The sequence below is a fragment of the Bacidia gigantensis genome (assembly GCF_019456465.1).
Source record: "Bacidia gigantensis strain McMullin 20006 chromosome Unknown contig_245, whole genome shotgun sequence".
Classification (NCBI taxonomy): Eukaryota; Fungi; Ascomycota; class Lecanoromycetes; order Lecanorales; family Ramalinaceae; genus Bacidia; species Bacidia gigantensis.
The window spans coordinates 779,452-804,810 of record NW_025408601.1 but is presented as its reverse complement, the minus strand read 5'-3'; the positions used below and the strand labels follow the sequence as shown (position 1 = coordinate 804,810).

The window sequence follows — 25,359 nt, the reverse complement described above, 5'->3', positions numbered from 1 at the left end:
TAAAAGGAAAAGTTTTAAAGCTTAAAAAAAGCTTATATAGATTAAAGTAATTAGCTTAAATTTAAGTAATTAAATTTTATAAAGTTATAAGTAAATTTAAATTCTTATTTATATTTATAAATAGTTATATTTTTAGAAAAATAATAGATAATAAATAAAAATATTTAATTATATTTTATATTAATAATATTATTATTACCTATAAATAGAAATTAACTTATATTAAAATTAAAAGGTTTTTAGAATATTATTTTAAGATTATAAATTCTAAACTATTAATAAAAATCTTAAAATTATAAATAATATATTATAATAATTATATTATAATAAATTAAACTTCCTATATTAAAAAACTAATTAAGTAATATAGTCTTATTATTACTTAATTTATAAATACTTTTATAGATAGTTATAAAAGTATTATATAAGCTTAGCTAAATAAAAAGTAATATAATTAATATAAATATTAATATTTAATAAGAAAGCTAATATATATTAGTAATATAATATATTTAAATATTACTTTAGTAATATTAAAGCTTAGTTCATCTACAAAAGGTTTTAACCCGCGAAACTTGCTAAATACACGCGAATACATGCGAATACATACGAAAACCTATTTATATAGCTACATAATAAATATATAAGATATTTTAACTCCTAATAGCTATTTTTTAAAAAAATAAACTTTTTAATTAAAAATTTTAAACTTTAAGCCTATATTTAGCTTATTTATATTAAGGTTTATTATATAAAAGCTTTAAAACTTTAAATATTTTAAGTTTAAATACTTAAAATACTTAACTATTTAAGAAACTTAAGTAAAAAATAAGTTTTTTAAAAAATAAATTTCTTAAATTACTTAATAAACTTTAAATACAGCTATAGTTAAAGTTTAAAGTTTTAAAAACTACTTAAAATAGCTTAGTTATTAAGTAATTAATCTTTATATTTTACTAAGAAAAAACCTACTACTAATCCGCGTATTTCGCGGCTTTTAGGCAAAAACCTTTTATAGATATTAATTTTATTATATTTTTATAATATAGTATATAAACTTATTAATAAAAGTTTTTAAATATTTAAAAAAATTCTTAATTTAATAATTATATTTTTATTATAAAACTTTATTATTATTTATTATATAAATATATTATATATAAATAATTATATAAATAAATAATTAATTTATAGCTAATAGGAACTAGATTTATAAGGTGGAAAAAGCTTATATTTCTAAGTATAGTAAGAGCTACTTTCTAAAGTACTATTCTACTTATACTAATATAATATCCTATATATATTATACTATACTCTAACCTAATCTTTAATAATATACTCTAGATAAAAAATGCTATACTTTTATAGTATTATATTCTAAAGCTATAATATTCTAAGACTAAAATAACTTAAAGTATAAAAGTACTTTTAAAACTTATATTATATATATTTACTTTTTTAGATATATTTATAATAGTTATTATCCTTCCTTACTAGCCTATTCTCCTATACTACTTCTAATTACTTTTTAAAATCTTTAATTAAATCTAGAGTATTAATAAGGTCCTTAATATTATACTAGATATTTTATTTATTCCTATATCTAGCTTATTTAACTAGGTACTAGACTTTATTTCAAATAAGGTATTTTCTAAGGAGCTATTTAATTTTATATTTTTTATTATTATTTTATATTTAAATAAGGGGAAGTAATTATATATTTAAGTAATTATATAAATTATGTTCTTCTAGTATTAGCTCTAGCTATATAATAGAGATAACTAGGTAAATTACTATAGTAGGTAGGAGCTTAAGTTAATATATAAGTTTACTAACCTTTTATTTTATTTTAAAAGGACTAATATATTAGAAAGTTAATTTAAAGTTAAAAAGGCTTAAAATAAAGTATTTATTATATAGATATAAAAAAACCTTTTAACTAAAGCTAATTAGTTTATACTTTTAGTTATAATAGTACTTAGCTATAATATTAGCTTAAGTAATTACTTTTATAACTTAATTTTAATTTATATATTACTATACTATAATATTAATATTTAATATTCTAAAAAGTAAATATAATAGATTATTTATTTTAAAGCCTAAAGTAATTTTATTTATAGTAAGTTCTATTATAGTAAAAGTAGTATTATTTAATATTAACTATATAAATAATAGTATATTAATAAATAAGTAATTTAGATTAGCTATAAAATAAAAATATAATATAATTTTAACTATTTAATTAATATATTCTAATTAATTATTAGTTTAAAAGTAATAAGCTAATACTATAAGTATTTTTATTTTTAGTATATTAAAGATTATTTTTTAGAGTTTTAATATAAATTTCTAGTCTTAATTACTAATTATAGCTTTAAGTAGTCCCTAGTTATAAAAAAGAAGGGCTTTAATTAGAATAATAGCTTAGTTTATAACTAAATATATATTTTAACTTAGTATAAGTAAAATCTTTTTAGTAAATTTATATATATAAATAAGAAGTATATTAAATCCTTCTAGAGATAGTAAAAGTACTATAATAAAATCTAGAGTTATTATATAATATAGGATTAATAGGGTTTATATTAGTTTAAGTAAGCTATAAAAATAATAGTATTTAATCTAGTTTATTTAATAGGAATAGTAGTATAGGATATAGCTCTTTAGCTAGCAATTAAATTTATATATATAGATAGAAGATTTTAAGCGATTATAAATATAATAAAAACTACTATAAGCTTATTAATTATAAGTTAGTTTAAAAACTTTTTTAATTATTACTTATAGAATATATAAGTATTCTCAACTATCTTTATTATTAATATAATATAGAAAGTTATTTTATAAATAGAAATAGAGTCTTTTTAATATAGGCTAATTATTTCTATCCTTATTTAAAATAAAGTCCTTATTACTTATAATATTAAGTATTTTTTTTATTAGTTATTTTCGCTATAAGCTTTTTATAAGTAATCCTTAAAATTATTAGATATTTCTATTAATATAATATAATAAACTAGTAATATTTTATTTAAAGCGTTAAGCGTCCTTTCTAATAGGTAGTTTGTTTTTTAGGAAAAACTAGGTAAGTAAGATAATATATTAAAAACAATATATAGTTTTCCTACCTTATAGTAGATATTAATATTAAATTATAATAAATATATAGACGCTTTAGTTAATTATAAATTTAGTTTATTACTAAAGCTAATTATTAATTTTATTTAATATATAATACTTAAAGTAACTATATAATTAGTATAAACTATAATCTAAAAGCAATAATTAGAACTTCTATTAGAAATTCTAGCTTTATCCTTAATATATATAAGATAATAGATTTTCTTAATTACCTATATAATGCTAGTAGTCTCTAGTTCTACAAGCTAATAGTATAATTTAGCTAAAGTAAAGTAATAGCTTAGGAATATAATAAGTTTAATATTATATTTATTAAAAGTACTTTTATCCCCTTTAATATAATATATAATTGCTTTAAAGCTAAAACATTTTAATATATTAATATTAATATATAGCGGCTATTTAAAGCTAGTATAAATAAAGAATATTAGCCTACTAAAGGCGGCTTATAGCGTATTAAAAGACTAGAGTTTATTATCTAACTTTTCGCTAATAAATACTATATTATTAAAAGTCTTTTTAACGTTTCTTTTATATAAAGTAGATTTAAGTATAAGCGTTTTTATTTCTATAAAGGCTTAGTAATTTATATATAATAAGGTATAAAATTATAAAGCTATTTAGTTAAACTTAAATAAGTTTTAATATTTTATAATATTTCTAAAAAGTATAAAAAGGAGATTACTTTTAGTTTATTTACTACTATAGTAAAGCTAAAGCTATTAATCTTTTATTTTAATAAAGTAATAGTTAAATATTTTAAGTAAGTTTTAAATAGCTTAATTGCTATATTTATATAGATAAAAAGCTTGAAAATAGCGCTAAAGTACTATATATACTTTTTTAATATATAGTTAAAAATAATAATATTATTAATATAAGCTCTAGTAAAATCTTAAAAAGAATATAATAAACTATTAATTTAATACTATATATATATTAAACTATTATAGTATCCTATAATAGTAATATTTTAGTATTTATTTCTATAGTAACTTAAAACTATAAGCTTATACTAATCTTTAAAATATACTATCTATTAGTAGAAAAACCTAATATAATCTATAATATTAATAAATTTTACCTTTTATACTATAGAAATAATATCTAATTAAAATAGTAATAAATAAAAATCTAAAATTATAATCTTATTAAGCTTTTAGATATTAATTATAGTATAGCTTTTCTTAATTAGTTTTTTACTAAACAAGTATACTATTTATTAAACTATAAAGATAAAAAAGCTAAAGGGTATAAACTTATTTATTTAAAATATTTTACTAATATAGTATAGTTTATTAAATTCTTTATTAATTATTTTATAATCTTAGGTACTAATAAAGTAGATTTTTTAATACTTTAACTCTAGTATTTTTAACTATTGAAATTAATATTTATTATTTTTTTAAAATATTTAAAATATTTTTAAAGTTATATTAAATATTTAAATAAATGCTTACAACTTACTATAGTTATTATATAGCGCTATTAATCCTATAGATAGTAATTTTATTAGCTATAATTAACTTTTAAGCTAATATAGAGGGAATTAGTCCTTTTAATATAAAAGTATTAAGGTTTTTATTTCCTATAAAGGAAATATTAATACTATTAAAAGCTATAAAGCTAATAATAGCTAGCTTAGCTATTTTATAGAATTATTTAAATAGTTTAATAACTAAAGTACTTTCTTTTATTTTAACTTAATAGTATTTTTCTTTATTTAAATTATATAAATATTTAATACTAAAATTCCTTAAAATAATAATAAAATTATTAATAATATTTTTAACTTAAATAAAAGTTATATTAATATTAATAATATAAATATAAAACTTGCCTTTAATATTTAATAATAGAAGAAAGTTAGTTTTTAAGTAAAAAAATAGTCCTAATTATATAGAATTAACTTTCTTTTTATTTTAATTAGTATTATTTTATTTAACTTAAGTAGGATTATAATATTTTAGTAGAATATAGTATTTAATCTACATATTAACTTTTAAATATAGTTTATAATAAAGTAGTAATATTATAGCTTTTAATATATAATTATTAATAAAATAGACTTCCTAATAGAAATAATTAAATTGTTTACTATTGTTTTTATTCTTCCTAAGGACAAAAATATTTAAAAAAATATATTTATTATATTTATATAAATAATCTCTAATACCCTTAACTAAAATATTTAATTTTATATAATAAATTAGTTTATTAGTAGCTTTAGCCTTAAGATATTTCTAATTAATTAGAAATATTTTATAATTATTATTTATATAAAACTTATTAAAATTCTATAATAAAAATAAAATAGCTTTAATTATAATATAATATTATTAGTAGAATATAAAACTATATATTATTTATAATATAATAGTTAATTTAAGAATTATTAATTCTTTAATAGTAACAACATTAGCTAAAACTAACTTCTAACTGTAAATAAAGCTTTTAATATAAGCTTTTAACTTATTATTAAAAAGGAAAGTACTTCTATAATAAATATATTTAAATAGCTTAGGTTAGAACCTTACTACTTTAAAAAAGGCTAATAGTAATTTAGAATAGTTTTTATATAATAAATAATCTATTTTTTTTATAACTTATTTATATTAATATAATAGTTATTAAGCGTTTTATTTTTAAAGTTTTATTTTTTAAACCTTTAATACTTTAAAATATTTTTACTTTTATTTTTTTTATTATTAACTTTTTTAACATCGCCCTAATATATAGCTTATAAATAATTTATTTAAAAAAAAAGTTATTTCTATATTTTTAATAGTTATTAACCTATAAGGGTTAATTACTAAAATTTAATATATTTTAAGGATTAAATAGAATATTTATTAGTATATATAGTTAAAGAGGAATAAATAATTAAAACTTATTCTATTAATTATTTCTAAATTCCCTTAAAAACTACTAATACTAATTAGTCTAATATAAAAAATAATATAGATAATAAAGATAGTTATTCTACTAGTATAAATATCTTAGCTAAAAAAGTTATTAAAATAGTTAATTAGCTTTAAAACTTTATTTATTATTATTTTAATAGAAATTATTTTAATAAAAACTAGTATTATATTAACTTTAAAAATATACTAACTTATTATCTAATATATATTATTTTTATATTAAATTGCTATTATAATTATAATAGATATCCTATTATATATTTTTCTTTAACTTAATTATATATAAAAATAATAATAAATTAGTCTATTTTATAGGTTTTAGAATATCCTTTTTAAATTCTAGATCTAAATTCTTTTAAGCTTAAGTAACTTGCTAAAAAATACTTTTAAAGTTAATATCTTTAATATAACTAATTATCTATTAAATATAACTAAATAGCTCTCTCCTATTATATATATTTGAAAGTAAAAACTATTCTAATATAAATAAGTTAAAAGCTTTAAAATAAAATAACTTAAAGTATTTTATAAGCTAGTTAATCTATTCTTTAATATTAAATTAAATAAAGGGTAAAATATTCTAGTTTTAAAAGTTTTAATATATACTAAATTAAGATACTACTATATAGGTAGATATTAAAATTAGTTTTAATAATCTTTTTTCTCTTAATATAAATAAAGTTTTTAATTTACTTTATAAAGAAATAAATATTTTAATAGTAAATATTTTTACTATTATATACTATAGGCCCTAAGCTATAAAATATAGGGAATTTATTATTAAAAATTTTTATATTTTTTAGTTTTTAATAACTAGAACTAATATTGCTAGCTATATTAGCTAGTCTTTAATTACTAAGTAGTCTAGGCAGTCTTAAAGGTTTAAGAGGACTTTATCCTCTTATTTTAATTAATATTACTTATAGCTCTACCCGCTAAGTATTTATAAATCCCTAAGCTATATTAGTTAAAGGATTTAGCTAATTATTTAAATAGTTCTATAGTTTTATTAGTTCTTTATAAATTCTTTTATTAGTAGTAGTTACTAATAATAAGTATTTTTTAGTTAATAATAAACTTAATTCTAGTAAGGATAATTATAATATATTTAATAGTATATTTCCTATAGACAAATAATTTATTATTTAAAATAGTTAATAAAAAGCTTTAGTCTAGTTTTAAAAGCATTTTTTATCTTTATAAAAAGTACTTTTATTAATTATCTATATAGATAGCTAAAGCTTATTATTATTATTAAAATTAAAAGAAACTAATCTTAATTAAGAACTTTAACATAGATTAGTAATTAATATTAGTATAAGCAAGTATAATAATTATAATTTTCTATTAATAATATATTAAATAACGCTAAGTATAACTAGATTAAAAGCATCTATATAATAGTATTCTATATTTAAGAAGTCTTTAATCTAGAACGCTAATTATATAGTTTCTTTATTAATAGAAACTAGAATAAAAGTAGCTAGTTAATTTTATAAATTAAAATAAAATAAAGGTAAAAGAATTTTAATAAAGTTAATAAAAGTCTTAAGTAATTATTTTTAAAAAAGGTATACTTTTATTACTTTAATATTTTTATTACTTTAGTATTTTTATTACTTTAGTATTTTTATTACTCTAGTGTTTTTATTACTTTAGTATTTTTAGAAGGCGTCTATATTACTTAGTTAAATACTATTATAATAATAGGTAGTAATAGGGGATAAATAAACAATATATTCTAAGCTTAAATATAAGGATATAATAGATAAGTATCTTTTTTAATATTATTAATTAAAGTCCTTAATAAAAAGGAAAAACCTTTTATTATTCTAGATAAGTATTTTAAAGTTTTAGGTAGTAGAATTTAATAAAGGTAATTAAAAAGCTAATTAATATAAAAGCTAGTTAATTTAAAAGCTAGTTAATATATATTAATAAAGTATATACTAGAACTTTTTAAAGGTCTAGAACACTGTCTAAAGTACTAGAATATAGTAGGTATATACTACTATTTAATAAGAACTAGATTTATAAAGTAGAAAAAGTTTATATTTCTAAGTACGGCAAGAGCCACTTTCTAAAGTACTATTTTACTTATACTAATATAGCATCCTATATATATTATGCCGCACTCTAACCTAATCCCTAATAATAGCTATATAATAACTTATTATAATATATTATATATATAATATACTTAGAAATAATATATAGTAGCTATATTAATAATTAAAGCTAAATATATAATATTTTATAAAAGAAGTAAATTTAGTATATAATCTTTATAATAACTTAATAAAACTAGTTTTAATAAAAAATATTTTATTTTATTAAGAAATAATAATTCTAAGAATATTACTTTTATTAAAAACTTTAAATTTTATTAAAAAATAAAGTATATTATTATTTAGTATTACTATATTTATAAATATATAGAAAAAAGTCTTTTAAAAGTAGAATATATTAATATAAAAGACTAATTTATAAATATATTTACTAAGCTACTAAATAAAGATTATTTTAAGTATTTATAATTAAAATTAAACTTCTTATTTATTATTTAAAAAGTAGTTTTAAGAAAAAGTATTATAATTATATAATTTAAGCCTTAATAATAAATAGTTAGTATATTTTATTATTAATTTACTACTAAAGTAAATTACTATTATATAAATATAAAGCTTAGTAATAATTATTAAAAATTAGTTAGCTATATACCTATAAGGCATATTAAGCTATATATATATAAACTAGTTGTTGTTAGTTAATAGTTGTTCCTTTAATATATAAAGATTTATGAGTTGCCCCGGACAATAGTTATTCCGCTCCGTATCGCATAGTTGCAACACCTATAGGCTGAGAAATCCGATCTGGGGGTTGATCCGATATGGGGGTGAGCTCTTCTAGGCATTCTTTCGGGCCGAAGGCTTAGATGCGGCAGACGCAGGGCTTTGCTACCTAAAAGATCTAATAGGTAGCTTGACTTGGCCTCGTCAATGTCCTGTCTTTCTTACTGTAAAACACTGCTCTCACAGGACTATTAATACCGTTGCTTTCGAGGACTTGCATTCTCGAATTGACCATCTTGGCCTGCAGTCGAGTTACATTGTGAAAAGATGGCTTCAGGATATGATAGAGCTCTCTCAGGTAATTCTGCAGCGGGAGAAGGCTTTGATACTTCTACTGACATAATTTTGTAGTCTTCAGGTGTGCTACGAGAGGATTCGCGCAACAAAGTCGTTATTGCTTACGTCTCACAGTCCAGATGGCCACGTCTTCCAGGTCGAATATGCACTTGAGGCGGTCAAAAGAGGTAGATCTTAGGTCTAGAAGCTGGCCCTGGTATGCCATTGACGCAAGATAGGTACTTGTGCCGTTGGTGTGAAAGGACAAGAGATCGTAGTATTGGGCTGCGAAAAACGATCTGCCATGAAATTACAAGATACTCGGATCACACCGTCAAAGATCGGAGTGATAGACACACATGCTTGCCTGGCCTTTGCCGGCTTGAACGCTGATGCTCGAATATTGGTGGACAAGGCGAGGGTCGAGGCACAGTCTCATCGCCTTACGGTCGAAGACCCGGTAACAATCGAGTATATCACGAAATACGTTGCTGGAGTACAGCAGCGTTACACACAGAGTGGCGGAGTGAGACCATTTGGTATAAGCACCCTGATAGTAGGGTTCGACAAAGGCGACAAGACGCCGCGCTTGTACCAGACCGAGCCATCTGGTATCTACTCCGCCTGGTATGTTTCGAATTGCCGGGCCCTGCCTTGGGTCTTTTGCTAACGCTTGGATCAGGAAAGCCAATGCGATAGGAAGGTCTAGCAAGACCGTAAGGGAATTTTTGGAGCGAAATCATAAAGAAGGCATGGACAGAGACGATACAATAAAGCTGACGGTGAAGTCTTTGCTCGAGGTAGTCCAGACAGGCGCAAAAAATATTGAGATAGCCATCATGGTGCCCGGGAAAGCGATTGAGATGCTACCGGTAGAAGCCGTGGAGACGTTTGTGAAGGACATTGAAACCGAGAAACAGGAGGAAGCAGCCAGGAAGAAGACGAGCAGAACGCCAGGTACAGCTTCAGCCGCCACACTAACGAGGGACGATGGTGCAGGACCGTCTAGCTAATGAAGTAAACTAATGAAGTGGCAGTTGCCAATGACCACCCTGTTTTCATTTGAGAACGACCACATCAACCATTGCGGCATGTAGCAACGGACAATCTAAACGCAGATATACTTCTGTCGTAAGGCTTGCTTCATTGCTCTGAGCAATGTTGTCTGAGATTGCTATGCTATGCTAAATTGGTCGTTCAGGGGTGCAGTAGGTAGAAAGCGTCCTGAAGTGAATTGGGAAGCGACTGCTACAGCTACAAAGCCGATGCACTATTCCGAGAGAGGCGCATCTAATGTTTGATGTCGCTTCTTGAGGCTTGTGGTGGTGTAATATATGGGTCTGCCTTTCATGGCAGTCAAGTCTCTCTCGAGACTCTTGGGGTGTTCATCAACCGGGCACCTTTCTTGTGCAGACCTAGGCAGGTGTACTTGACTATCCTAGTCTTTCAGAAGCCCCTTCCACGTCCAGTATTGAACTCGGCTGATCCGTACGTAAACGATCGTCGCGCAACATGCGAGAGTCAACACGGGCATCCTCCCCTTCCACGTTCAAGGTAGATTTAGGCGTCTGAGCTTCGAGAACATAATGATTATCACAGTGCGGGCAGTATTCATCACTTAAGAATTGATCAGCGTTCGTCAGAGTACCTATGTGCTCGTAATATCACAACCTTTCTTCATATGCTTCAATGTCTTTCCGGAAGCATTTTCGGCACTTTTTGCAAGCAAAAGTCTATGTGACTATATCAGGTCTAATCTTCGCTGTACCCGTGTTCGTCTCTACTCACCATATCGGTCTTCTGCTGCAGGGGGTGGGATTCTCGCTCCTGATGGCATTCTGCGCAGTCATACCATTTCCGACCTGAAGGCTGGTGTGAGAAGGATGACTACTCGTGAACAAGGCGTGTCATACAGCACGGCGCTCTTATAGAGACTTGAGCATTAAGTATATGCTTGCTGCTAATACTGAGCCAGCTGCATTACCACAAGGTCAGGTACCTTCTTACCACATAGCTTCAGAGTCGCAATGTGTTCGTGATCTCCTAGGAATTGAGCGTCGGACGATTCGGCCTACCTGTAAAGGCTGTAAAGGTACCTCAATGCTTCGAGGGGCCGGATAGCCCCGCGTTCTCCGCTTCCGTCCCCCTAGGGTTGGCCAGTAGAAGCTAAGCAATACGTACCGATGAGTGTGATCGTACTTCCAGAAAGAGTGGTTTATTCAGAGGTCGCTACAGCGGCCAAGTATGAGGTGGGGCTCCAGGTCTTTTGTACAACCAGAATACTCTTGCCAATAGGGAGACGGTCCTTGGGTCAGTAAAGTTTTTTGAGGAACAATGAAGACACAACGTCCAGCTTCGTACAAGTTAGAAGTTTCGCCTGGCAATTCAGTATCTCACTGGACCTGGCCTCTTGAACCAATCGGAAAGTCGTCCATAAGGGGTAGTCTTAAATGACGTTGGACTGCGTCTAGTGATCAATCCTCCTGCCACGAGTTGCATATACATCTCATCCTTACCCTTGAGAGTGATATGGAAAATCAGAATGGGACAGATGGCACACACACCGTAAGCAACGACTCAAATCGATATATACACATACGCTGATTTGTTTGCCCTTACGCAGAAGCCTGTTTCATCGCTGAGGTCTCATTTCGAGCAAATATCTTACACTGATCCGAACTCGCCCTTGAATCTTACTCAGCTTCCGCAGGGCAAAACTTCAGGTATTCGCATTGGCGGTAGTCAAGATCAGCAATCATCTCAGAGACCTCCGAACAGACCTCGAAGCCCCCTGTTGCATCCCCCTCTACCAGTGTTAGGCCATCGCAGGCACAAAGTCCCAGAGTCCCGCCTCGGCCCCTCAGTGATCCTCCATCTCCACAAATATATGCTTTGGGAAGTCGGGATATAAGACACGAAAGTAAGCATCTGGATGGAGTGGGTACCTCATCCCCATCGAGAAACGTCGAGATATTCTCTCGAAGTTTTGAGTCTTTACCAAGCAACAACCTCAGTAATAAAGTGGCGCAGGTCGATGACGGACCGGGAAAAAATCTCAATTTGACACACGACGCTACCGCACCTGAACATCTGTCAAATTTGACAAAATTTCGGACATCAACGAAAACCGGAGAAGAGCAAGAAAGATCTCACAACCAACTCGAAAGCGGGCCTTCGGTTGAGACTCCAGAGTCTGTTGGGCGTATGATGCCACCTCCAGTCAACCGTGCGGATAAGCCAAAGGTCTCACTCAAGCCGGTCACGGTCGGCCGAAGTCCTAGATTAAGACCGTCTTCCCCTTTCATTGATAAAAAGGTTTCTCCATTCAGTACCCCGCCTAGCAGCGACGAAAGTTCTGGATCACAGTCGGCTGTGCAAAACTTCGTTAGCCCCAAACCGCGAACAACTCAAATCGTTGATCAGCCTGCAAATGCCAGACACTTGGACGACGGATCGCGTGGAGAAGTCAGCTCCAGAGATCGGCAACGAGTGGATGCCAGGGCTAAAGGTTTCAGCCAGTCTGCGCCCAAAACAGCACGACCTATCGACGAGAGACCAGCGTTACCACTTCGGAAAAAAAGGGGAACCTGTGAGACCCTCCTCAGACCTTAATGATAGATCCAGTGTAGCCTATTCGATGTCTTCGGCCAAAAAGCCAGTAATGGCCGTCTCCAAAGCGCCATCCTCGACAACGGAATTTTCACAGAAACGGATAGTTTCACACGACTTTGTGCGGGAGACGCCAAGACATATGCCCAACCGGTTAGATGAGCAAACAAGGCAACTCCCTATCTCTACTATACGACAGGAGATAGGCTCTTCTTTCAGTGCCAGCACAACTAATGATGCAGGGTTTCCAGATATTTCAGAGGTGAATAGACGCTTTCCGTACTGCCAAGCTGGTGCTAGAGCAATCGAACTTGGCGAAGACTTCAAATTAGTCGATCTGTGTGGTAGGTACGTCTGTGTCGTAGGGCAGACTGTGAAAGTGTGGGATGTCGTCACTAGTGAGATCTTGTTGAGCCTGAGCTTTACCGAGCGAGAGCTGAGGATTTCCTCTCTGGCCTTCAAACCAGGTGCCAAGTCCAACGACGAAGGCTTACGGCTTTGGCTGGGAACAAATACTGGCGACCTCCAGGAACTTGACATTCTAAGCCAACGTATAGTTGCTACAAAATCAGGCGCTCATGAAAGACGCGAAATAGCCAAAATTCATCGTCATCAGAATGAGTTCTGGACTATTGATAATGGTGGGAAGCTTTGTGTTTGGCCGGGTGATGAAAATGGAATGCCAAACTTACAAGGAACACACAATTCTCACCCGGTTCCTAGAGGTCATACTTTTTCAGTGATAATTGAAGATTGTCTATGGCTTGCTTCTGGCAAGGAAATAAGCATCCTTCGGCCGAACGCGAGTGACGGCTTGGCTTTCAATGTGTTGTCAACGCCGCTGATACAGCCTCAACTAGGTTCCATTACCTCAGGTGCTGTCATCAGTACACAACTAGACCGGGTCTATTTTGGTCATGCTGATGGAAAGATATCGCTCTATTCTACTCAGAATTACTCATGTATAGGTACTGTCAGCTTAAATGTCTATAAAATCAATTCCCTTGTTGGCGCCGGTTCTCAACTCTGGGCTGCATTCAGTATAGGCACCATCTGTGTTTATGACACAAGTACAACACCATGGAGAACAAGAAAGGGTTGGCTTCCACATCAAGGCAACCCAGTAATTAGCCTTTCGGTCGATCGTAGCAGCTTGTGGAAGACTGGTGTCCTTCGTGTAGCAAGTACTGGAGCCGACAGCAATCTAAGATTCTGGGATGGGACGCTGCGAGATGAATGGATCGGTAAAAAACTCTCATGTGATATCTGATTTACCTTTAGCCTAATGTGTCTTTAGACGATGCCATGCGGCAGCATGAGGCTGACTTCTGCTCTTTCCGCGAGGTCTCTGCTCTGGTGATGACCTGGAACGCGGGCGCCGCAACACCGAATCATCTTCGACAGGACGCTGCCGAGTCTCGGTTTTTCCAACAAATGCTTAACCAAGGGCCCCTACCTGAAATACTAATTTTTGGGTTTCAAGAGCTCGTCGATTTAGAGGATAAAAAACTCACAGCCAGTAGGTAATACTAGGCTCACTCAAAGTTTGATCTGATAATCTGCAGAGACCCTGTTCAAAGGCAACAAGAAAAAAGACCCAGCAGAGCAAGATCATATGAGCCGCCAATACCGAGCGTGGCGAGATTATCTTGTGCATTGCGTTGACGAAGCCGCTTCCAACAACGAGCCGTACCAGCTTCTTCACACTGCCAACATGGTAGGTCTCTTCAGCTGTGTTTTCGTGAAGGCCAACCAGCGAGGTCGTCTTCGTGATATTGGCACTGGTGAGTTGAAGCGTGGAATGGGCGGCCTTCACGGCAACAAGGTTTGACGCCATGGGTTTCATCTAAGGTAGTTGGCACTGAACTGACTGTGGCTAAGGGTGCCTTGATGTTCCGCTTCGTTCTGGACGATACTTCAATTTGCTTGGTGAATTGTCATCTTGCTGCAGGTCAGACGCAGACCAGCAGCCGCAATAGCGACATAGCTGCTATCATTGAGTCAGAGGTCCTACCGGGCAACAGGGAGGCAAGTCCTCAGGGTGATACGTTTGTTTGTGGTGGTGACGGGTCCATGATTTTCGATCATGAGATTTGCATCTTGAATGGAGATCTAAACTATCGTATCGACACCATGGGACGGGATACAGTTATCAAAGCCGTGAAAAGCAACAATTTGGACAAATTGTTACAGAGAGACCAATTGTTAGTATCGCAACGCAGAAATCCAATGTTCCCAGTGCGCTCTCTCCGAGAAGCATCAATAACATTTGCACCCACATATAAATACGATGTAGGGTCTGACGCTTACGACACAGGCGAGAAGCGCAGGGCTCCAGCATGGTGCGATCGCATTCTGTGCAGAGGCGGTGATAAGATTCATCAGGCAGACTACAGACGACATGATCTGCGCGTCTCTGATCACAGACCCGTCACTGGTCTTTTCCGCATAAAAATCAGAAAGGTTGCTGCATCGGAGCGAGGTTTGGCCCGTGAACGGTGTGAGGAAAGATTTCAGGGCTCAAAAGAAGAGCTGACCACGATCGCGAAGTAAAGCACCCCTTTCCTCGCCGTTGCCAATGCTCATGCTAACGTTACAATATTGTAGAGTGGAATATCTGAGGGACGTCCTGGGTGTTCCTTTGAGCGAGGCACAACGCCTTGTATGATAGTGAGAGCTCTTTTGGTAGGCCAAACACGCCGACAAGACGTTGCCGGGACACGACCGTGCTCCTACATGCACGATCGGTTAGGCTCGCCTTCATCTGCTCCCTCGAGCTATCAGTCAGGACCATCAGTGAGCGTCTTAGCCTGTCTTCTCCGACTTGATTTCTCCCTTCGTTCACATGGAATGTGACAGCAGATGTTTCGTATTGAATCCTTAGGCCTTTACGTTGTGGTGGCAAACCTCCGAGCCACGGATATGAGTACGGCCGAGCGACCCAAGCTATGCGATCAGAGACCTCGCTTACATGACGATAGAAAAGTAATGGACTATGGCACAGCGAAAGGTGTGTTACTCTCGCGAGATCTTTCTTCCCTCGGTGGCCTGACATGCATAGTGTGCAAAGGTGCGGTGATTGAGCAACTGTTCAAGCAGTGTAAAGAAGACTTCAGGAAAGATTGGAATTGAGAATGACAGGTGGGAAGCCATTTGCCTACGTCAGCCTTGCCCATGTCGATCAATCGCCAGTTCTTTGGACTCCTTCACCGTCATGTACCCTATTGAGGGTACATGGGACGTTAGTACCCGGCTTTTAACTTATGTTCATCCTTGGCTCTCAGGCCAGGGCTTAACCGGGACTACGTCAAAGTCTGCATGAAGTCTGCGCCCAAATCTGGTGGACCTTGCCTGGACAGCGGCTTCATTCTGCCGCCGGTACCGTCGTCACAAAGATTGTCAACTTTATGCGCCTTCTCTTCTAACTAAAAAGCTAGCTTTCGAACTCAAATCAATACATGTGTATACGCAATGCATGAGCAAATTGAGCCTGACCTTGTTATGTGCAAAATCTGTGCTAAAGATCAATGTCCTACCTTCAGCTTTAACACTGAGTTACACCTTAGTCACGTTGAGCTTTTGCACTCGCTTCCCTCAGGATTATGATTGGCCTAGATCTGTACGTACAAGCCCGCACAAGCCGTTCGTTACAATAATTAATCCTCTTTCACGAATGTAATTCAGGGACGCCCTTAATACGCGATCCTTCTGCAGCAACTCCATTGAAGCTTCCAAGATTGCCTATTGAAGCTGAGCATCGCTGATAGAGAAATCCACTGTGGCGCTCTGAGCTATCTATCAGCAAAAAGAGAGCTGAGAGTGACCGCATGATTCAGGTCTTATGGCAATGGACCTCGGCAGGTAACAGTCCCTGGTGAGTCGTGCAGGGCGTCAACATTTGCTGCATCGCGTTAGCCATAGGCGACCGTGAGCTGTCCCGCCCATCTTGGCAAGGTTATCATTGAACGCCATGCTGTAATCGGCCAAGACAAGCAATTCTGCGGGCGAAACGCGCTTCTTGAGCCTGGGCTATCCCTGAAATGCCAGGCGGTCTGGACGGATGGGGAGGTCTTTACTCAAGGTGTTCTTAAATGAGTTGTTGCAGCTAACAATTCATGGAAAAACACTTTTGACTAGAGACTGAATAATTGTGTTCTAGGGAGTGGTATCACTTTTAGATACTCTTGAATTAGACCGATGGAGATGTGTGCGTCGGTGCATCGCGATTGTGCCAAGTTGTGAGCAAGGCGGCCCCTTTTGGAAATCGGGCTTAGGTTGCACCAGTTGTAGGCACTGGCGAGGGTACTAGGTAAGCGTTAGGGAGTCCTAAGGGAGTTTTTTGGGAGGGAGTCGCGTATATTTCATCATGTACGCTGTACACGGTAGAACTATGCCGTTGCAAAGCGCGGAACCGGATCCGGGAAGCCCCACCTCGCCGCCACGTCTAATCGATTCCTATCATCTGTCTTACCTTACCAGCTACGAACCACGACTCGGAGCCTGACTCCTTACCACCTAGCCTTCGGTGGCACCGATCATGCCTCGCTCGGAGGATATTGCCCACGGCCGTAGCCACGAAACCTCTCCAAACCCCTTCGTTGCCTTCAAACGGTTCGCAGATGAACAGTTCACTTCCTTGATGAACACAGCTGTTGGCTCAAATCCATTTACCATCAGCCCTCCCATGTCGTTCGAAAACTTTAAGAAAGATTACGACTCTTGGTTGAAAGAATCCGGTGAGCGCGAGACCAGACTTCGTACTCAAGGCCAGCATGCAGACGAGCTTCCTCGCCAAAGCTGTCTGTATAGAGAGACTGAAATGGAGAAGCTCTCAGCGTCAGAGACTGACGATTTATGTGCATTCCTAAATCACGAATCTATAGAGGCTCAACGGCGGCACATGACGGCTACGCAGCCTACCTTTGGAACACTCCAAGCGATGCCAATGTTCTACCTCTGTCACAGCGGCTACTCGCCGATTCACTTAGAGACGCAGCAACCATTCAGCAATCGTGGCTTGCTTTGGAGAGCTGCCTTTGAGGATCTCATCAGGATCACTCATGATATACCCGTGCTTTCAAACCCAATTCAGGCTTCGAGCGGTCGAGAAGATCCTCATATTTGGGTCCAAACCATGACTCGAATTGCCGAAGCCGATCAGACTCGGCGGAACGTACTAACACAGCGAAGTCAAGTTAAGCAGGACGCCCATTCCACTATGTATGGAACTGCGCACGGTACTACTTATGCTTCAGATCGCTCTGATGGCTCAATCCATAAACCCGGCGCCAGTGCCAGTGCTAGTGAAACTGATCTCTTCCACAGCTTGTTAAGACTAATAAGAGGTGTTCCTACTACAAGTGTGCGAGAAGATTTATCGAGACAGATAGAACGAATTCAAAGGCCCAATGCAGAAGACGTGGAAGGTGCTCGTGCAGATTATGCTTACGACGACGATGATGACGATGATGATGACGATGAAGACGGAGATGAAGATAGAGTCGACGACAGCTTTGAAAACGAGGACGGCGAAGATCTCGATAAGTGTGACACGGAGCTAGAATTGATTGAGAGATGTGCCGAGAGGGGTTTTCTACCATGCAAAAGGTCGCATGCCCACTCTTTTGCTCCTCGCCACGAAGACAGCGCCACTTCGTCGCAAGCCGCTATTATGCCCAGCGTCTTGTCTACCCTCACAACTCGCGAGACGATTAGACAGCCAGATGGGACCATAATATCCCGGATCGTGCTTAAGGAACGTTTCGCAGACGGCCAAGAGAAAAGCACCGAGACTGTTCACCGACAAAATGCAATACCACCGTCACCCGAGCCATCCTTAATCGAAGCAGCCAGGCCGCAAGAATGTCCCCAAAAAGATATTCAGAATAAGAAGACCAGAGGTAGGAGCGGCTGGTTCTGGAACTAAATGCCACCTTGAATCCCCGGGTCCTCTCGGTTCTTCGAAAGGATAGCGATTGACCACATGATGCAATCAGCGACGAGTCTTGGGCTTTAGCAATGGGCATATGGCCTTCACCCCTGCTTCATGTTGTGTTTTTGGGGGCGTCCCATTTCCACTCAATGAGCTATGCTTTCGGCATTTGCCTCTCTTCAAACTTTGTCTAATTTAAGCGAATGGAGAACTTTCACTCCCGGCACATGTTCAGCAGGACTCATGTCGCAGTCATAATGCTATTCCTAGTGTGGCTTAACAGAAGACTACTACCTAGACAGTCCCGTTTCCTTTACCGTTAAAAAGCTGATTCAGGTGGTTTGCCGCATGCTTCTGTCCCTTACGTACAAGAAATTAAGCCTTTTAGAAGACTATCCCATCCCTCTGCTGTATGCTCGTCACTAGCAAGAGCGCTTCACCCTGAATGCGTTATTAGGTAGTTAGCTTGTAATTTGACAGAGATCATTGTTTCATAAGCCGAGTGGCCTGAAGGCTGGCTTTATGCTCCCTTTATCACGTGTAGACTTGAGGCCGCCGTTCGATCCTGCGAGACCATTAGCAACACGTTTCTCCAGAAGTCGAGAAGAGAACCAAGCAATTCACGCAACGCATGTCGTAAAATCCAAATTTCACCATTCTATCAGGACGCTGCGACGTGGCGGTGAAGTAGATGTCGGCATTGATCATTTCGGCCGTCTTTGCCTCGAGCTCGTACGGCGCAACCAACCATCGAGATGCATATCTGTTATTAAAAGCAACCTAGCAGACATCCAACGGTCTAGACTTTTGGCCTAGTGGTTGTCAACAATATCGGAGTATTTCTTTCAGGGGGCGAACGAGGATGCCATCTCGGATCGTATTACCATCAGACCAGTGCGCTGCATTCTCTAGCTTCCGTCCGCTTGCGCTTCCAGGAGGGTGGCGAGGCTTGATGGCTTCGTGATCAAAGCGGCAGCTTCCTCCGGGGCCATCAGGTATAGTCTGCCGGTCCATGAGTGTGGGCTGCGGCTTGGGTGAGTGCTTCGGTCACGATGGCTGGTTGGGCATATTCGACGCTGAAGCCTAAGTGGATTGAAGGAGGCCTATTGGATATGTCAGCTAAGATCGAGGCATCATGAGGAGAGAGTATCAGCAACTAAGTAGACGTATAGATTGTGTAGAATGACGACGCAGCAGCGAATGTTCTTTGCAGCATATCTGAGGCAATGCCGCCTTCCTCGAGTTTATATTCGTTCACTGTTGCCACGACTCCTTTCTCTTTGATTCCGTCTTGAAAGATGGCCAGGAAGTCTCTGTAATGCTTCCGACGCCCAAGAAATTGCGGGATTGCTTTCGTCATGCAGGTCGGTGGGCAAAGGAGCCGTTGACAGCTTTCATTAGCATCGTATTGCTCCTATACCTAGGTGGCATTCGCCCTCAGAGCGTAAAGGGTGAGGAGGTGATAGGAAATATGATTATGGAATTCTTCGGAGTTGAAGAACATACGGCAGCTATTATGATCTACCTCAAGACCTTGGGGAAGTCTATCTGCAACTTTCTCGGTGATATCGGGAACGTGATATGTACCTCTATTATCAAGAGAGACTTTGATCCGAGTAATTTCTACCAGTCCCCAAAGCAGCGTCATTTTGTCTGAAATTGAAATTTCGTGGCATTGAATGCTATGTGAGCTTTGAGCCTTTTGAATTGCTAGACCCTTTCTATTTACAACAAGGAGGTAACGTCTAACGGATTGCGGACGGGGACCGTTCTATCAAAAGAGCAGAGGATATGGTCGACACACCGTTGATCAATACCCACGAGGCCATGCTTGCAAACCTGTTGAAAGGCTAAATGACTAGCTCTGGGCTCACCCAGAGTCTGGCTGACAAAAGCAATCGCGGAATTGAGAATCAAGCCAAAAAAATCCGAACAGCTGGAAGGAACACTCGGTACTTTCTCTGGTTTCTAATCGGATGCGGAAATGCGACATGCCGAGACTCGTAAGATAATCTTACCCTTCTCAACGCTAGGTTGATCAATCAATGACCTTGCGAGCACATGAAAAGCTTGCCCAATCTCAAGTGGCCAAAAGCCGCAGAAGGAAGAAGAGGTGGAGCACTCACATGTTCAATTACCTGCAATCACAACGAAAACAAAATGGAAAACTTCAGCTCAGAAACGTGCTGAGATATCCACAATGTGCATTTAGGGAACATGACATGCTCTAATCATGCTCTTCGCCCAAAGTTTCCGTCCCCGCCGCAGCTCCATCGTCAAACCATCGTCACGTAGGCACTTTGCCGAAATCACGAGAGAACTGCTCGAATGTCATTGCATATCGAGCCTCTCTTTCTTTCGTTTTTGTTGCTCTTTGGCGAATTTTCTGAAAAGTGGGTTTGACTTTCCCTTAAGCTCCTTGTTACGGCTCTTGTTGTATTCGATATATGCCATGTCTTGGCCTCCACTGAGGTCACTAAGCATGCCAGCCGTTCGCTTGGCTCCTTTCTTTGCCGCATTTAGTGACTTGTGTTTTCCATTGTCTTTGTTGGTGAAGCGGGACCAAGGGTCGTCGTCAATGCTCTCGGCTTCAGCAGCAGTCTCGTTCTGCAACATGACCTCCTGTAGCAGTTCCCGCCGTTCAGCAGGTGACGAGTACGCCAGATTGGATAGGTTCTCGATTCCCTGTAGATGAGTGATGACCTTAAAAGCGTATCCTTGGTCTACAAGGAAGGCTTGACGTTTTGACGAGTAATACATCTCCTGAGTATCTTTGGAAACTAGGGAGTAAAAGAATGCATTGAAGCCTTCGTCATTTCTTCGCTTGGCTCGAAGTATTCTGCCAAGCCTTTGGGCCTCCTGCCTTCGAGAGCCGTAATGAGAGGAGATTTGAATCAAGCAAGTTGCCTCCGGCAAATCCAGCGAGGTGTCCCCAATTTTGGAGAGAAACACTGTGTTGACCAGTTCGCTGTGTTGAAAATTTTCCAAGACACGTAAACGCTCTGTCTGAGGAGTGCCACCATAGATGTAGAATTTCTTTAGTTTCAAAGCATAGGCTTTCAGCGCAAAGACGTTGTCCGAAAATACAATCACTTTGTCGCCTCGTCTTTCGTGATAGTCGATGAGAAATTGGCAGGCTTGAAACTTACGAGGGTTCATTATATAAAGCAATTGTCTCTTTTTCGACTTTTCTCGCAGATACTCCTGGTAGAACTCTGTAGTCATGGGGCACCACACTTCAGCGCATTGCACCTTAGCAATATGCCCTTGATCGGCAAGCTCCATCCAATTAGCCTCATAGAGCTTGGGCCCGATCAAAAAATTGAGATCTTTGATTTTGTCATCTTCTCTAAGCAAAGTCGCCGTTAGGCCAAGCTTGGAATGAGTTGCAATTGCGTGGGTAACCCTCCTAAAAATCGAGGCGGGAACCACATGTACTTCATCGAGAATCATCAAACCCCACTCGCGGCTTTTCATGAAATCCATCATCTTCGCCGAGTCATGCGATCGTCTCACTGTCTGGGTTACCATAGAATATGTCGAGACAATGATGCCCGTGTTTCGAGAGAATTTCTCTTTATGGTCCGATGTAAAGATTGCTATATCATTGGGACTGATGTTCGACCACTTCAGAAACTCATTTCTCCACTGCACGACGGACATCGAGCTTGTGCACAGGATGACAATGCCTTTTCTGATTGTACATGCAGCGGTAATTCCGACAAGGGTTTTGCCTGCTCCACAAGGCAGGACAATAATCCCGCTTCTTGCGCGACCGTTGCTGAACATCTTGCTCAGGCTTTTCTCCTGATAATTTCGAATGGTGGTACTAGGTTTTAAATCGATATCTAAATTAGGGTTGTCGTTGTCATTCTTGAAATCATATTCCTCTAGTACAGGATATTCCATCTCAAGGCACCGTTTTTGCACCGTCTCGACATTATCTCTGGGGATCTCGATAGAGTGAACGCTGATTTCCTCTTCCTCGTCGTCATCGTCATCATCGACGCGAATTGCATCCAATAGCTGAGTCTCGCGATTCGCCACGTCCTGGGGGCCTTCGATGGCAAATTTATCCTGTTGAGGGCCAGACTGCTGCTTGAGCCCAGCGGCATCCTTGGTGCCAGGGATCACGAGTCCGCCCACTTGGGGTGCTTTCTCAGTGATGACATCATTCTGATCCAGACGCTGGGAACTAATGATTGGATCTTGTAGGAGTTTTTGGAGGACTTTGTTATCTGGTGTCTCCAGAAAATAGCGATTGTCTTTCAGCACCAATTTGACTTTTCCAAATGCCTTCGTGCACTCTAGAATGAACGTTCTTATCTCGTGAGGTAGAGGGGTTTTTGACATTCGATCAAGAAAATTGATGATGTCTTGAGGGATGAGGCCAACTGACACAGCAGCGTAGAGGCTGTGGACAGTGAGGGCGTACTCATGCAAGTGTTCGGGTCGAGACAGGGGCTCGGCGATGGTGGTTAAAAAATCTTGAGCCTGGGGCGCTATGGTGGACCAGCTCTCGAGTGTGATTTTGGCTTTATTGGCATCCACCCAAAGTGGACGATTCGGATGATCAAATTTCAAGGGCAAATATGAGAGGTTGCTCAAGCCGCTCTGCCTCACTTCTCTGTCCAGATTTTTCGAAGAGTCTTTGTTCTTCCTTTGAGTTGAATGCACAGAAAATCTTTCGCGAGCTTGCTTCAGCTTTTCTGTTTCACCTTCGCTGGCAACAGAGCCACCTGAATACTCATCATCGCTGCTCAAGCTTTGAGGTGTACCCGAGGTCGACTCCTGAGCTGCCCTTTTAGAGGATTTCAGATTGAAGTTGGTAGTTGCTTTGCGCTTTGGTGGCATTTTAACAATGTTTCTGTGCGGCAAATTGACATGTGTACCTAAGTGAAGTAAAGCTTCACTTAGGTATGTCGGCCAAGCTCAAACCCATCATTTCCTGGGCATCACCAAGACTGGTGAGACTCATCGCAAACGATATATTCACAATGTTGGTAGATCAGGGAAGGATGACACAGGCAGGAAGCATGAGCAACTATAGGTATGAATCATGAAACGGCCGAGGGTCGGTGTATCTGAACATTGCCGCGCCAAGTTATAGGCGCTAATTGGGGGCAAGGCAGCCTTATACAGCCCGCCTGTAGGTAGCTTTCCTAGGCAGGCCCCCTAAAACGCCCCCTAAAATTGGATTTGGCGCAGCAACGTTCAGATACACCGACCCTCGGGCCGTGACTCTTTGTCGTAAGCATAAGTGCTCTCCTAGTCCACCGTAATTTGCTACATTCAAAACTCCGTGAACTGCTTGGCGTGTCGATCAAGCCTACACATCACACACCCGAAGTCATTTTTTCACCCCTGTTAGAATTCTTCTACTACTATGAGGATTCTTTCAAGCTAAACAACTTTGATCATACAAAGTTGTATGAGAGAATCTCAACTTGACCCTGATCTTAAGACCAAGCCCAAATTCCTCGTTCAAGGACTACAAGATTCACAGGATTTCAGGTCGGGAAAAGTGGGTGTGCGGGCAGGCTTCTTCAATACGCCAAGCATTTCAGAGGGTTTTGAATGTGAGGTAGCAAATCTCGCCCTCTCCCGCCTCGTTTGTTGTCAAGCATCTTCGGCTGACCTCATCCTCGAAGTTCCCATCAGTTTTAGAATCGATCGAAATCGACCTACGGCCGTGCAGGATGAACACGGTACTAACGTGAGCCATGAAGTAATATTTGTCGCGCTAACAATGGCAGATTCGATCTACGTGGTACGTTCAGGGGAGGATGCAAGATATATCTAGCTGAGAATCACACAGGATAGGGTGGGGAACATTGATCGTTGGTTCGTATGCTTAATTGACTACTCACTCTTGAATGCTCACAATAACAAGCCGGCGGTGGAGCATATTTCTTTGCGAAGCGTTCTGTCAATGCCGACCGAGCAATCCGGCATGAAGAAGATATGAAGCGTCGCCGTCTCAAGGCCAACATTGAGGCTGATTATACTTCCAAGTCGACCCCATCAAAGAAATTGCATCGAAAAGCAAATGATCTTGCGGCCAGCCCCAATGTAGAAGCAAGCCATGACCCTACGCCCGCAGACAGATCAACTGATAATAGTGCGCAAGATGAAGTCGTGGGCAAATATCTTTCCGCAAGACCTTTCAAAGCAAAGAAGGGCGACAGATTCAGCTAATGAGTATGTGCGGAAGACGATATATTGTACTGGACGATGAATTCACCAACATAGGGCAAGATGGTCATCCTCGCAGGCTTAACACGTCGCTGAATATTATGTGTCTAGAATAATCAAAAACCTAAGGCAACCATCGGGATGCGCTAGGGCAATGGTGTAAAAGTGATCGACGTCTGCATTTACGTTATTCGGGGCTCGGGGCGTCCATCTAGAGTGGCCATTGGAATGAATCCCACGATATCAAGATAGTCCAAAGGGGTGTTGACGTCGATATATCACGTCCAGCTCAGTCTCGACTGACAGAGGTCCTTGGGTAGACCCTGGGAAGGCCCTATTCGCAGGTGTTCTTTCTGTTTGAAAACTTCACAGTATTGAACCACAACCCTTGAAGAATTGGAAGAGGCTTGACTTTTAGCAACCGCTA

The 25,359-nt window shown here is 36.9% G+C and overlaps 5 protein-coding genes across 5 annotated transcripts; 4 read left to right on the top strand and 1 right to left on the bottom strand.

The window, feature by feature from the left end:
* Positions 1-9,187: 9,187 nt before the first annotated feature.
* PRE6 (Proteasome subunit alpha type-4) lies at positions 9,188-10,209 on the top strand (the record flags this gene model as incomplete). Its single annotated transcript, XM_044813803.1, has 5 exons — positions 9,188-9,218; positions 9,272-9,278; positions 9,332-9,384; positions 9,436-9,823; positions 9,879-10,209. 5 exons carry the CDS (start codon positions 9,188-9,190, stop codon positions 10,207-10,209), a joined length of 810 nt encoding a protein of 269 aa, XP_044669104.1.
* A 1,529-nt stretch (positions 10,210-11,738) lies between these two features.
* KY384_005301 (uncharacterized protein) lies at positions 11,739-15,358 on the top strand (the record flags this gene model as incomplete). The annotated part of the gene is made up of 6 exons (XM_044813802.1): positions 11,739-11,761; positions 12,010-12,785; positions 12,826-14,049; positions 14,103-14,324; positions 14,371-14,630; positions 14,687-15,358. The coding sequence occupies 6 exons, from the start codon at positions 11,739-11,741 to the stop codon at positions 15,356-15,358; spliced, it is 3,177 nt and encodes a 1,058-aa protein (XP_044669103.1).
* Positions 15,359-17,444: 2,086 nt separating this feature from the next.
* KY384_005300 (uncharacterized protein) lies at positions 17,445-18,731 on the top strand (the record flags this gene model as incomplete). The annotated part of the gene is made up of 1 exon (XM_044813801.1): positions 17,445-18,731. One exon carries the CDS (start codon positions 17,445-17,447, stop codon positions 18,729-18,731), a length of 1,287 nt encoding a protein of 428 aa, XP_044669102.1.
* Positions 18,732-21,068: 2,337 nt separating this feature from the next.
* On the bottom strand, positions 21,069-23,591 carry PTR8 (transcription factor TFIIH complex ERCC-3 subunit; the record flags this gene model as incomplete). The annotated part of the gene is made up of 1 exon (XM_044813800.1): positions 21,069-23,591. One exon carries the CDS (start codon positions 23,589-23,591, stop codon positions 21,069-21,071), a length of 2,523 nt encoding a protein of 840 aa, XP_044669101.1.
* An 895-nt stretch (positions 23,592-24,486) lies between these two features.
* KY384_005298 (uncharacterized protein) lies at positions 24,487-24,935 on the top strand (the record flags this gene model as incomplete). The annotated part of the gene is made up of 2 exons (XM_044813799.1): positions 24,487-24,507; positions 24,660-24,935. 2 exons carry the CDS (start codon positions 24,487-24,489, stop codon positions 24,933-24,935), a joined length of 297 nt encoding a protein of 98 aa, XP_044669100.1.
* Between the last annotated feature and the right edge of the window lie 424 nt (positions 24,936-25,359).